At 50.3% G+C, this 14,500-nt stretch overlaps 1 protein-coding gene across 6 annotated transcripts in view; it reads right to left on the bottom strand.

The window, feature by feature from the left end:
• Positions 1 to 399: 399 nt before the first annotated feature.
• PDE1C (phosphodiesterase 1C) overlaps positions 400 to 14,500 on the bottom strand; it is a 352,044-nt gene continuing 337,943 nt past the window's right edge. For 4 of the 6 annotated variants that reach the window (XM_087767398.1, XM_087767403.1, XM_087767422.1 and 1 more), the window contains one exon: positions 400 to 2,627. In XM_087767398.1, the coding sequence (XP_087623524.1) occupies positions 2,458 to 2,627 (170 nt within the window). In that variant the 3' untranslated portion in view covers positions 400 to 2,457. The remainder of the gene's footprint in view (positions 2,628 to 14,500) is intronic. The other 2 variants (XM_087767433.1, XM_087767441.1) reach the window with 1 other exon arrangement.

A 14,500-nucleotide genomic window follows, 5' to 3' on the forward strand; every position in this document is an offset into this window, starting at 1 on the left:
CTTGACTACACAGCAGTAAATTCAAGATGGTAGCTTCTCTCTGCTTCATGGCAAAGGAGAGAGTGTGGAGAGAACACAGACAAAAATCATTCCCGCTGAGAGATGCTAGTGACACAAAAACAATAACCCCAATAAACTGTCGGTAATAATGAAAGGCAAAAAAAAAAAGAGGTTCCCCTTTTAACTTCTGCAAGTGACCCAGTGCCATCCACTGGTCCAGAGAACAGTCAGGCAGGGCTCTGTTAGGTGAAGTGTTAACCAAAGGTGTCCTAAAGGGAAGGAAACGACACAGACAGAAAAGGTGTTTGGAAGGATGGTATAATTTTGCATTTCTATACAGCCTATTTGTGTAAAACATTTCAAGGTATTCTACAAGCAAAACACAGTTCTTGGGGAATTCCTAGAGATAAATCACTTTTCATAAGCAGGAGGCTTTAAAGTGCATTCCTCTTTGCATGTGGTTTAGGCAGTGACCCAGCCCAGCTGCTGGAGTCACAAGTTCTGATGGTGGTTAAGGTCAGCACCACAAACATGAAGCACAGGGTAAAACAGACAAAACCAAGTGAAACAAGGTGACATCAGAGCACTTGGGCAGTGGAGATGTCTAGCAAAACACTGTGGAATGGTGTCAGACCTCACGGCGAGCGTGCCCGGAATTGCAGTGATCCTCTCTAAGGGAGCGAGAGCCACCCATAACACTGGAAAAACACTCCGGCTCTTTTCACGCAACAACCAGCCACGATTTTAATGTGACTGTCACATAGCAGTGCTACATACGCCCGCTGGTGCAGTTTTGATGTTGGACATACAAACCTGTAGTGTGCAACAGAATGCGAATTCACAGTGAGTGAACTTTTAGAAAATATAAATAACAGAATTGGTAGGTAGTAGGGATACTTACAGTGAGTGGTCAGCCTGGTTTTTATAGAAGAAATTTTGCCTCACAAATCTTTGAGACTTACTTGGAGGAGCCAAAATGGTTTTCAGTTCTCCATTTTGACAGGGTCCTGCTCGAAAGGCTGTCAAAGCTACTGAGCTGTCATGGATTGAAAGATCGTAATATATGATCTTAAGATGGGTAAATAACTGGTTAACAATGGGGGAAAGAAAAAAAAAGAGTGGGATGAGATGGTCAGCATTCATAGTAAAGGAGGACTGTCCTCTCTGCTAGTCAATGTGCTTATCCAGAAGATGTGATTTGGAAAAGCTGTTGATGGAAGAAGAAAACAAGCAGGGAACAGAAATGAAGGTTAAGGTTAAGGTTAAAAAGGTGATGTAAGGTAAAAAAACAAAAACAAAAAAAACCAACCCAGAACAATGCAAACAGAGGCAACCCCAACTCCCCAACTCCATATGTGCGTTTGGGCTACAAATTAATTAGGATTTATTATACATAATTCTACAGAAACTACTACTCAGTGCTCAAGGAGGTTCAAAAAGGAAAGTACAACTTTAAAAACTGTTCAGAAAGGCATGGAAAATGAAACAGAAGGTGTCATTACATTATTTTACAAACTTCTGGTATGCCTGCATCTTGAGTACTGTGTGCAGTTTTCACCCTCTCCTTTCAAAAAGAGATAAAAAAAAAGATATAGAGAAGAGCAGCAAGGAAGATAAAGAGTAGGTTTGCTTGTGAGGAGAGTACAAACAGGACAGAGTTCACTGCCTAGAAAGGGAGAGCTGAGGTGGTACCTAAATCACCAGGGGCCTGGAGAAAGAGGGCAGAAAGTTATTTGCCGCTGTTTCTCACAGTGTGAAATCTGGGGGAAAGAGGAACTTTTTCAGAGGGGGCATGTTCAGCTGTGAAACTCAGGCCTGTGGGACCTTGCGCACCAAAAGAACACATGCGATCAAACTCAACTAAATTAATGCCACAAAAGACAATCATTCAGTGGTATTTAACATTCACCAGAGTTCGTGCAAAGAACAACTTTAATGCTGTGCTATGTCTTCTTTTTCCACTGAGTGAAGCGAGAGGACTCTTTATACTCCAGCCTCCTACCTTTATCCTCCTGAGTACCTATCACACTGCAACAGGAGGACATGTGTTCTCAGTACAGCTAGGCAAGAAAAAACTTTCCCATGCTGTCTGAAATAGGAGTTGCTGTCTTACCTGTGGTAGGTGGAAGGTCACATTGAGAACACCATAAGGAGTCCAACAATCTAGGAAAGCATTGGCTTCCTTAATTTGACAGGAGACAGTGGTATAAAATTACTTCTTTTAAGGTAACAGCCCAATATTTTAGTACTAAGTGGGCATATGCTGCAATAATAAGAAGGCTATTGAGAACACTTCTAACAAAATGTCCATTATATTGTTTAGCTGAAGTATACACTTGCTTTTATCTAGAATTGCAGCTGCTGTACAACACAGTATGGCCTGTGCAATGGTTATGCAATGTCCTCTGTCCGCCTGTGAGGCGCATCATTCCAGAAGATGCCTCTTTATCTCTGCTGCTATTTCCTATTCCAGCTCTGGGAAATATGTTGGATCTTCTTCATCCTTCCCCTCTGGTCAAGCAGTTTACATCTCACTGGATGTTCCTCTGATTTCTTGTGGAAGGCTGGGAAATAGTCTCCTGAGCTGTGTGTGGGCCTCCTGAGGTGACGCAGCTGAGGTTTGATGGCTGGTGGTGACAAAAGAACGACGATGGTTACCATGCCTAGTATTCACTCGCTGGTGGACAAGAAATGAATTCCTCAGAAGCTGTGTCCATCCCACTTGGCACAGCCTGTCTGTGCAAAGGAGGATTTCTCAGCCTGAAAGCCAGGACTCTTTTGGGTTAATGGGTAGTTACAGCATGTTAGGAAAAGGTTCAGGAAAAAAAAGATGTGAAAATATAAATGATAAATATAGATGTAAAACTCTAGAATGAAATACAGACATCTCCAAAATTGAAATTTGGGCAATTAAGCACTTCAGAACACTTGATCTTGAAATCATGCCCTTATTCGGACATCCCAGAAGACTACACCAACACAGGTGAATCCCAAGGAACATTCTCAAGGTTAGGAAACAACAGTTTAGACAGAACATGAAAGTGCCAAAAGTCTAAATGAAGAAACAACTTTATACTTACCTATTTATATGTAGATAGCTGAACACCTCACTGTTTTCAAAATATTATTGAACAAGGTCATTTTAAGGCAATAAATCTGGATGGAGATCACGTTTCCCAGAATTCAGGAATAGGTGGATCTGAAGGGTTTCATATGATTTTCCAGTAAACTACAGGCCATTGTGAAAGTCACAAGTGGGCTACATATGAATCTGACTATTCACAACTTCTTGACTGTTTATTTGAATCTATGACTTGCTTTCTTACATCTTTACATAGGTAGAAAAAAAATTACACATGACTATGACCAAAATGTATTCGTCTTATGCTTTATTTGCAAAACAACCAAGTAATAAGTCAATTATTAGCATGATAAGCACTTTAAAAGAAAAGTCATTGCTCTCAGCATGAATCCTAAGAAATTAAAAAGATTCCCCTGTGTGAGCTAGCTAACATCGAATGCTAGAACAGTCACACTCTTGTCTTGTTAAACTCCTTGAGTGATTAATCATATTCTAAAATATTATGGATTTCATAAACTTTAGAAATACACATCCAGATTTCTGCATAGTCATAGTCTTTCCTATTTTCAACTAGACTAGACTGACATTCATTAAAAGCTTGAAAAATATCCAGGTTAGTTACTGTTCTTTGAGGCACATTCACTTTTCAGATTAATTCCATTTTCTGTACTCAGCATGGATTCCGCCAAACTGTTATTGGATTTTCCATTGCTCAGCATGGGGGAATGTTTATTGTTAACTGGAATTTTACTGGAGTTGTTGCCAGCAGAGATGACTTGGCTAATAGGTTTAAGGGGGCTTATCCAGAACACTGACAGTGCTGTTTATCATCCTCATACAGGAGCTGGTAAAGGGGATTCATGACATTTAATTTCTGCAGGCTTTAATGACTCAAAGTGATGGGGAGAAGACTCACTCTCAGGACTCCAGAGTTCTGTTCTCAGATTTCTCACAGACTTTTTCTGTCACCTGGACTATAACATTCACCCCAGTTTCTGCTGTAATTATCAGGAAGATCTGCAGGTCAAAGGAGCAGCAGAACCAAGACTGTGTTTCATTAGAGACACTCAAGAAATGTTCTGAACTTGGGGAGAATCAGTCTCCTAGGAGTGTTAAGAAAATCTGTGTGTTTATATGAATTTCACTGTTCTCTCCAATGAGAAATCTCAAGGAAAGAGTCCAAAGACAGATACTTCTTGGCCAGTCACTGTGACATAAGATTAGGGTTTAGTAACTAATTATGACTTTTTTTTCTGCCCAGGTATGCTTTTTAATCCACTGAACGCATATTACGCTTTCCTCTATGCTCAGCCAGCTCCTACATTAAATCTAGCCTACATGACAACCTGAACTCTGCAAGTCCATGCCCCATAACATTGCTCAAGATCCAACTTTCAGGAATATAATGTACCACAGCTTGTAGCAAACTATGTTCATGGGTATCACCGGGAATATTAGAGGAGAGGAGAGGAGAGGAGAGGAGAGGAGAGGAGAGGAGAGGAGAGGAGAGGAGAGGAGAGGAGAGGAGAGGAGAGGAGAGGAGAGGAGAGGAGAGGAGAGGAGAGGAGAGGAGAGGAGAGGAGAGGAGAGGAGAGAAGAATCGTTCAGCTGGAAGGAACCTACAATGACCATCTAGTCCAACTGCCCGACCACTTCAGGGCTGACCAAAAGTTGAAGCATGGTATTAAGGGCATTGTCCAATTGCCTCTTAAGATCCAAACGTCTTCCCACAAAGTGAGGTAGGCAAGTAACTCTCAGAAAGGTTAAAGTCACAAATGAACTGTGAAAGTTTTACCCTGTGGCTGATGTGCGTTTCGTGTCCTGTATAAACATGGCCAATGGGTGTGTTTAATAGAGGAGCTGCGCAGCTTGGGTTCAGTGGGACAAGGGGATGTGACAATGACAGCAGCACTGGGCTATTTTTACAGTTTGGAAGAGTCGTCCTTTGCCTGGCTGTGCTTTGGGCACGGATCCAAATGTTCTAGGTCTGAAAATGACCAGCCTTTCCACCACAGCAGTGTAACCTCCACTCACTTCTTTTTCAAAGCCTGTGTTATTTCCATGGCTGTCTGTTGGCACTGTCGACTTTGGCTTTCTTCCAGGCTGTGGCTGCCAAAACCATCCCCTGCTATACCCAGGAAAAGGGTTTTTGTCCAGCCAGATCAAGTCCCTGGTCCTCTTTGCTACATGGCCTCATGGATGTTAGCTCTGGTGCAGAGCGGGGAGGGCTGACAGGAGTGGTCTCTGGGCTGCAGGGTTGGGTTTCTGCCATGGCCTGAGAGAAGAGGAACAGCACTGGGCATGGCCTTGGGAGCCGAGTGGCAGAAGAGGCATCAGGGACGCCCAGCAGCAGTGCCCAGTGCAAGGCCACCAAGGGCAGGGACAGCCCCCTGGGCCTCCTGGGCACAAGGACTGCCTCGGGGCCAGCACCCCAAAGGCCTTCCTCCCAAGGATGCTGGGCGGAGGGGCGGCGGGCGGGGCTGCGCAGGGAGGCTCATGTCACCCCCATGTCACAGGGCCACCACCCGGCAACGCAGCAGTCACAATGCCCCGGGCAGGATAAAAGGCAGCATCGTCCCGTGTCCCGCTGCCATAGCTGGCCTGGGCGCAGCCCGAAGACATCCCCGAGGAAGTCCTTGAGGAGCCGGTGGAATTACTTGGCCCCTCCCCTGTCAGGGGCCGAGGGAGGAAGACCGGAGGCTGGATGAAACTGCTGAAGGTTCTGCAGTGCAAGGGCAGCTCCCGGCGGGGCCACCTTCAAAGCCCACCTGACAGATGGAAATCCTGCTTCAGCCTTTGGGGAACAGATGCAAGCCCCTCAGGAGATGAGGAGAACCACCAAGCCCTGGAGGTGCCCGAGGCTGTCAGGCCTTTTCAGCTGGACAGCAGTGGCAAGAGCAAGGGAATGCCTTCTGGAGGAGCACTGCAGAGCTCGTCGTCCTCATCTGCCACGGAGCCAGGGGCAGCAGCCGTAAGAAATGGGATGCAGAGATGGTAGATAACAAGCAAGGGGTCCCAGTGCTTTGGAGCAGCCACTGGCGTCCCACCAGGCGCAGGGAGGATTCTTGCCCCCGAGGTCGGTCGCTCAGGCCGGGGACATTGGGCCACTCTGGGAAGCTCCTGAGGTGGCTCCAGGGTGAGGGAGAAGAGGGCTTGGGCACCTCCTGGGAGGCGTGACCAGGCTGCGGGACGAGGAGGCAGGTCTTGCTCACGTGCTCAGGGAATAGCCGATCGCCAGCGCTGGGGTCAGGAAGGAATTTTCCCCCGGGGCACATTGGCACTGCTCCCCGGGGGTTTTTTGCCTTCCTCTGCAGCACTGAGCATGACCACTTGTCAGGGCTCCTCTCGTCCCTTTTGGCTGGGTTACTGCCTGCTGCTCATGCACCACGAAGATGGCCTCTCGTGCCCTGCAGCTGGGGGGAGGAAGGCTTTTTTTTCCCCACGGCAGGCTAGCAAGTGTCTCCGGGGGTTTTTGCCTTCCTCCGCAGCGTTGAGCACGGGCACTTGCCAGGGCTGCTTTGGGCCATTTTGGCTAAGTGCCTGCTGCTCCTGCTCCACGAAGGTGGCCCTCGTGCCCCGCATCCGGGGGAGGAAGCTTTCCAGTCTCCCAGGGCGGGCCCAGGGCCCCGCCTGGGGGTTGCTTCTTGTCCTCTGTAGCATTGAGCACAGCCCCTTGTCAGGGCTCCTCTGGGCCCTTTCCGCTCGGTCCCTGCCTGCTGCTCCTGCGCCTCCGAGGCGCCGCTCGTGCCCTGCCTCTCTCTGCCTCTCTTGCCCATGGCAGCTTTGCAAAGGCACGAGCTCTGCTCTTCCCTTGGCTCCATTTCTCCAGGGGTTCTTGCTTGTGCAAAACAGCCGGGGCTTGGAAGGGCTCCAGGCTCGCTGCACCATCCGCAGCTGCCACTTTGCAGCTCTCCCTGCCTGCAACCCAAGCGCAGGGCAGGCACGAGAGCGCTTTTCATGCATCACTGCCCAAGACGCACAGCGGCAGAGCAAGTTTTGGAAGGCAAATGTATGCTCGTCATCAATACGCGTCATACTTTGGAAAATACCCCACGGTACCACACACCTCTTCTTCTTTCTTCTTCTTCTTTGGTGTGGTTGGTCCTGATCCTCATCCTTCACGTTCTCACTCTTCAGGAAGCAGGGACTGCTTGGCCTGTGTTCCTGCTGCTACGTTCTGCAGCTCTGTGCCTTGCCTTTGCCAGGCTGCAAGGGAGGTTTCTTGAAGCTCAACGGAAGAGCGCATCAGCCTGCTCCTGGCTGCACATGCGCATTGTGTTAATGCTTGTGAGCATCTGCTCTGAAACAGCCAGAAAAATACAAATAAAATCCTGTTTCCACTTGTGACCTTTGTGTGATGTGTCCTTGAAAGTGTTTTTGGAGCTGAAAAACCCCTGGCATTTTGGGCAAGTAACAGTCTCATCCTTATTCGACTCATGGTAAGCACAGGGAATAGAATAGAATAGTTCAGTTGGAAGGGACCTACAACGACCGTCTAGTCCAACTGCCTGACCGCTTCAGGGCTGACCAAAAGTTCAAGCATGGTGTTAAGGACCACATTGTCCCAAATGCCTCTTAAACACCGACAGGCATGGGGCATCGACCACCCCTCTAGGAAGCCCCTTCCAGGGTTTGACCAGCCTCTCGGGAAAGAAAAGTTTCCTCATGTCAAGTCCCAACCTCCCCTGACGGACGCAGCTTTGAGCCATTCCCACGCGCCCTGGCACGGGGTACCAGGGAGAAGGGATCAGCACCTCCCTCTCCACGTCCCCTCCTCAGGAAGCTGGATCAGCACCTCCCTCTCCACGTCCCCTCCTCAGGAAGCTGCAGAGAGCCACGAGGTCGCCCCTCAGCCTCCTTCTCTCCAAACTAGACAAACCCTGTGTCCTCAGCCACTCCTCAGAGGACATGCCTTCCAGCCCCTTCACCAGCTTTGGTGCCCTCCTCTGGATGCACTCAAGGACCTTAACATCCTTTTTAAGTTGTGGGACCCAATTTACGGGATTGCATCCCCTACAGTATGGGAATGCAATTAGTACAGCTTTAGCTAGGTATTTCAGGATGTGCTATGTCAGCATGCGTTTGCCTTGCGCAGCCCTTTGCAGAGAGGAAAGCATGGTCTTAAAATGCATTGGCTACCAGTTCATTTTCAAGCATAACCCAAAGCATAGGTTGTAGCTCATAAATCCCATGCTATTTCAAGACGGTCTTTTTCCTCAAAGCCCTCTGGACAGGGGACACTCGTGGCAAGGGAATTCGTCTCCAGCCTCCCTCTGCCTGCTGATCTCTCAGATCCACGTTTGGACACACGCAAGGACCTGACTCGTCACACTGAGCTGGCATCAAAATGCTCAGATTCTTTAGCTGAACAGACATAGTCCGGCAGCTTTCTGCACTCATTGCACCTGTTTTGCAAAGTCATTACCAAGCGTGTGATAGAAGACTGTTTTCCATAGTTTATTTCATTAATTAAAAAAAAAGTTCCTTTGTATCTGAATGACATCGTCAGTAATTTCATCACACCAACATTCTCAGGTGGTTTCAGGTGGGCGTATAAAAAGCAAAATTTTCAGTCCTTCTTTGCAGCTACCTTACAGGCGCGTAGGGCCTCTTAAAGAGAGGCAGTTGCCTTCTAGTGCCGGACGGCCACCTGGCCAGCCACCTCCTTACCCATATCAGCGTTACCAGCAACAGCCTTCCTCTTCACAAAATGCCTGCAGAATTCATTTAAACAATCATCAGCAACCTTTATTCACACTCCTGGAGAGTAAAGCATATCCCCACAGACAGCACTGCCACCAACTGCATCACGCTGACCCACCAGGGTTTTGTCTCTTGCAGCTTTTTCAGCATCGGGACTGATCGGGCACTTTCTCCCAGGAAACTTCGAAAATGGAAGCTCAGCTACTGCCAGCCGTGGCTATTTTCTTCCCTAGCAGGCAGACATCTGTTCTGAAAGTGACTGGACTGACACCACCAGCGTCGTGTTCAGAGCCCACCCGCACAGCCCGTCCACTGCCCAGCCGGCCGGTGGAGGGCTGGAGCTGCTGGTGGTGGCTGCCTGGAGCTGGACTCCAGCAGGCTCCTAATGGGTGAAAGCCCCCTTAACGCATCCCTCAGGCTCCACCCTTCACGCTTTGCTGCCGCTGAACGTATGAAAGAGTGAAGTTCATGGTCAGGTCTTTGGAATTTAGATTGCAGAACAGCATCGTTCGAGAAACGGAGGTTTCCTTGTCCACATCCTATTCTGGATTTCATGCATGAGCCTGAAAAAGCTCTGCCTTGCAGTATGGTCCTACGGCCCCCATCCTCCCCACCACCTGAAGCTCTGACAGGAGAGAGATCCACTACATCAATAAACCCTGCGTGAAGAACTGCAGGGGACAAAGAGGTAACACAACATCAAGTAGAGCACCGCGACTTTCTGCTCCAGTTTGGAAACACTGGTGTAGGCAAGTGTTCCCGGAGGCATGAGCAGACCACAGGGTGGCTGTGAGCCACGAATGGGATACAGGCAAATGTGGTTTTTGTGTCAGGCAAGATATTTCCATAGGAAAGGCAAGAATTGTGCAAAGCCCTGGTGAGAACTCACCTGTACCACTATGGACATTTCTCATTCCTTGAGCTCAAGAAAGACAAATCCTATCTGGGATGAAGGCAGACAAAGACTAAGCAGCTAATTAGGGGCATGGAGGGCCTACAGAAGAAGAGGACAACTGGAAGGAGCAAGACAAAGACTGAGAGGGCTGCCATCACTTTCAAGAAGGATATCAAGGATGAAGGCCAAAGGAGGAAAAGAGCTACTGAAGTGGGAGGAAAAATATGGTCAAGAACACAAAACAATGCCGGACTTCTTTCCAAGAAGAAGACCTCACCATAAACAGTGTAGTAGCAAATGACCCTTGGTGCGTTGGTAAGCAATGGCGAGGAAATCATGCACGCTCCCTGTGTGTCTGCAGAGTTCATGCAGAGAGAACCAAACCCCTTTCTTTCGCCTGTGGCATCACCACAACCAAATGAATGTCTATGGTATAAATGTCCTTATTTACACAGTCTGAACGTACAGATGAATTTACAGGAATGCCCAGCAGCGGTGCCCAGTGCAAGGCCACCAAGGGCAGGGACAGCCCCCTGGGCCTCCTGGGCACAGGGACTGCCTCGGGGCCAGCACCCCAAAGGCCTTCCTCCCAAGGATGCTGGGCGGAGGGGCGGCGGGCGGGGCTGCGCAGGGAGGCTCATGTCACCCCCATGTCACAGGGCCACCACCCGGCAACGCAGCAGTCACAATGCCCCGGGCAGGATAAAAGGCAGCATCGTCCCGTGTCCCGCTGCCATAGCTGGCCTGGGCGCAGCCCGAAGACATCCCCGAGGAAGTCCTTGAGGAGCCGGTGGAATTACTTGGCCCCCCCTGGCGGGGGCTGAGGGAGGAAGACCGGAGGCTGGACAAGTCTGCTGGAGGTTCTGCGGTGCAAGGGCAGCTCCCAGCGGGGCCACCTTCAAAGCCCACCTGACAGATGGAAATCCTGCCTCAGCCTTTGGGGAACAGACGCAAGCCCCTCAGGAGATGAGGAGAACCACCAAGCCCTGGAGGTGCCCGAGGCTGTCAGGCCTTTTCAGCTGGACAGCAGTGGCAAGAGCAAGGGAATGCCTTCTGGAGGAGCACTGCAGAGCTCGTCGTCCTCATCTGCCACGGAGCCAGGGGCAGCAGCCGTAAGAAATGGGATGCAGAGATGGTAGATAACAAGCAAGGGGTCCCAGTGCTTTGGAGCAGCCACTGGCGTCCCACCAGGCGCAGGGAGGATTCTTGCCCCCGAGGTCGGTCGCTCAGGCCGGGGACATTGGGCCACTCTGGGAAGCTCCTGAGGTGGCTCCAGGGTGAGGGAGAAGAGGGCTTGGGCACCTCCTGGGAGGCGTGACCAGGCTGCGGGACGAGGAGGCAGGTCTTGCTCACGTGCTCAGGGAATAGCCGATCGCCAGCGCTGGGGTCAGGAAGGAATTTTCCCCCGGGGCACATTGGCACTGCTCCCCGGGGGTTTTTTGCCTTCCTCTGCAGCACTGAGCATGACCACTTGTCAGGGCTCCTCTCGTCCCTTTTGGCTGGGTTACTGCCTGCTGCTCATGCACCACGAAGATGGCCTCTCGTGCCCTGCAGCTGGGGGGAGGAAGGCTTTTTTTTCCCCACGGCAGGCTAGCAAGTGTCTCCGGGGGTTTTTGCCTTCCTCCGCAGCGTTGAGCACGGGCACTTGCCAGGGCTGCTTTGGGCCATTTTGGCTAAGTGCCTGCTGCTCCTGCTCCACGAAGGTGGCCCTCGTGCCCCGCATCCGGGGGGAGGAAGCTTTCCAGGCTCCCAGGGCGGGCCCAGGGGGGCCCCTGGGGGTTGCTTCTTGTCCTCTGTAGCATTGAGCACAGCCCCTTGTCAGGGCTCCTCTGGGCCCTTTCCGCTCGGTCCCTGCCTGCTGCTCCTGCGCCTCCGAGGCGCCGCTCGTGCCCTGCCTCTCTCTGCCTCTCTTGCCCATGGCAGCTTTGCAAAGGCACGAGCTCTGCTCTTCCCTTGGCTCCATTTCTCCAGGGGTTCTTGCTTGTGCAAAACAGCCGGGGCTTGGAAGGGCTCCAGGCTCGCTGCACCATCCGCAGCTGCCACTTTGCAGCTCTCCCTGCCTGCAACCCAAGCGCAGGGCAGGCACGAGAGCGCTTTTCATGCATCACTGCCCAAGACGCACAGCGGCAGAGCAAGTTTTGGAAGGCAAATGTATGCTCGTCATCAATACGCGTCATACTTTGGAAAATACCCCACGGTACCACACACCTCTTCTTCTTTCTTCTTCTTCTTTGGTGTGGTTGGTCCTGATCCTCATCCTTCACGTTCTCACTCTTCAGGAAGCAGGGACTGCTTGGCCTGTGTTCCTGCTGCTACGTTCTGCAGCTCTGTGCCTTGCCTTTGCCAGGCTGCAAGGGAGGTTTCTTGAAGCTCAACGGAAGAGCGCATCAGCCTGCTCCTGGCTGCACATGCGCATTGTGTTAATGCTTGTGAGCATCTGCTCTGAAACAGCCAGAAAAATACAAATAAAATCCTGTTTCCACTTGTGACCTTTGTGTGATGTGTCCTTGAAAGTGTTTTTGGAGCTGAAAAACCCCTGGCATTTTGGGCAAGTAACAGTCTCATCCTTATTCGACTCATGGTAAGCACAGGGAATAGAATAGAATAGTTCAGTTGGAAGGGACCTACAACGACCGTCTAGTCCAACTGCCTGACCGCTTCAGGGCTGACCAAAAGTTCAAGCATGGTGTTAAGGACCACATTGTCCCAAATGCCTCTTAAACACCGACAGGCATGGGGCATCGACCACCCCTCTAGGAAGCCTCTTCCAGGGTTTGACCAGCCTCTCGGGAAAGAAAAGTTTCCTCATGTCAAGTCCCAACCTCCCCTGACGGACGCAGCTTTGAGCCATTCCCACGCGCCCTGGCACGGGGTACCAGGGAGAAGGGATCAGCACCTCCCTCTCCACGTCCCCTCCTCAGGAAGCTGCAGAGAGCCACGAGGTCGCCCCTCAGCCTCCTTCTCTCCAAACTAGACAAACCCTGTGTCCTCAGCCACTCCTCAGAGGACATGCCTTCCAGCCCCTTCACCAGCTTTGGTGCCCTCCTCTGGATGCACTCAAGGACCTTAACATCCTTTTTAAGTTGTGGGACCCAATTTACGGGATTGCATCCCCTACAGTATGGGAATGCAATTAGTACAGCTTTAGCTAGGTATTTCAGGATGTGCTATGTCAGCATGCGTTTGCCTTGCGCAGCCCTTTGCAGAGAGGAAAGCATGGTCTTAAAATGCATTGGCTACCAGTTCATTTTCAAGCATAACCCAAAGCATAGGTTGTAGCTCATAAATCCCATGCTATTTCAAGACGGTCTTTTTCCTCAAAGCCCTCTGGACAGGGGACACTCGTGGCAAGGGAATTCGTCTCCAGCCTCCCTCTGCCTGCTGATCTCTCAGATCCACGTTTGGACACACGCAAGGACCTGACTCGTCACACTGAGCTGGCATCAAAATGCTCAGATTCTTTAGCTGAACAGACATAGTCCGGCAGCTTTCTGCACTCATTGCACCTGTTTTGCAAAGTCATTACCAAGTGTGTGATAGAAGACTGTTTTCCATAGTTTATTTCATTAATTAAAAAAAAGTTCCTTTGTATCTGAATGACATCGTCAGTAATTTCATCACACCAACATTCTCAGGTGGTTTCAGGTGGGCGTATAAAAAGCAAAATTTTCAGTCCTTCTTTGCAGCTACCTTACAGGCGCGTAGGGCCTCTTAAAGAGAGGCAGTTGCCTTCTAGTGCCGGACGGCCACCTGGCCAGCCACCTCCTTACCCATATCAGCGTTACCAGCAACAGCCTTCCTCTTCACAAAATGCCTGCAGAATTCATTTAAACAATCATCAGCAACCTTTATTCACACTCCTGGAGAGTAAAGCATATCCCCACAGACAGCACTGCCACCAACTGCATCACGCTGACCCACCAGGGTTTTGTCTCTTGCAGCTTTTTCAGCATCGGGACTGATCGGGCACTTTCTCCCAGGAAACTTCGAAAATGGAAGCTCAGCTACTGCCAGCCGTGGCTATTTTCTTCCCTAGCAGGCAGACATCTGTTCTGAAAGTGACTGGACTGACACCACCAGCGTCGTGTTCAGAGCCCACCCGCACAGCCCGTCCACTGCCCAGCCGGCCGGTGGAGGGCTGGAGCTGCTGGTGGTGGCTGCCTGGAGCTGGACTCCAGCAGGCTCCTAATGGGTGAAAGCCCCCTTAACGCATCCCTCAGGCTCCACCCTTCACGCTTTGCTGCCGCTGAACGTATGAAAGAGTGAAGTTCATGGTCAGGTCTTTGGAATTTAGATTGCAGAACAGCATCGTTCGAGAAACGGAGGTTTCCTTGTCCACATCCTATTCTGGATTTCATGCATGAGCCTGAAAAAGCTCTGCCTTGCAGTATGGTCCTACGGCCCCCATCCTCCCCACCACCTGAAGCTCTGACAGGAGAGAGATCCACTACATCAATAAACCCTGCGTGAAGAACTGCAGGGGACAAAGAGGTAACACAACATCAAGTAGAGCACCGCGACTTTCTGCTCCAGTTTGGAAACACTGGTGTAGGCAAGTGTTCCCGGAGGCATGAGCAGACCACAGGGTGGCTGTGAGCCACGAATGGGATACAGGCAAATGTGGTTTTTGTGTCAGGCAAGATATTTCCATAGGAAAGGCAAGAATTGTGCAAAGCCCTGGTGAGAACTCACCTGTACCACTATGGACATTTCTCATTCCTTGAGCTCAAGAAAGACAAATCCTATCTGGGATGAAGGCAGACAAAGACTAAGCAGCTAATTAGGGGCATGGAGGGCCTACAGAAGAAGAGGACAACTGG

Source organism: Nipponia nippon, unplaced genomic scaffold (genome assembly GCF_047370975.1).
Source record: "Nipponia nippon isolate SJK-2023a ecotype South Korea unplaced genomic scaffold, ASM4737097v1 scaffold_1, whole genome shotgun sequence".
Taxonomy (NCBI): domain Eukaryota; kingdom Metazoa; phylum Chordata; class Aves; order Pelecaniformes; family Threskiornithidae; genus Nipponia; species Nipponia nippon.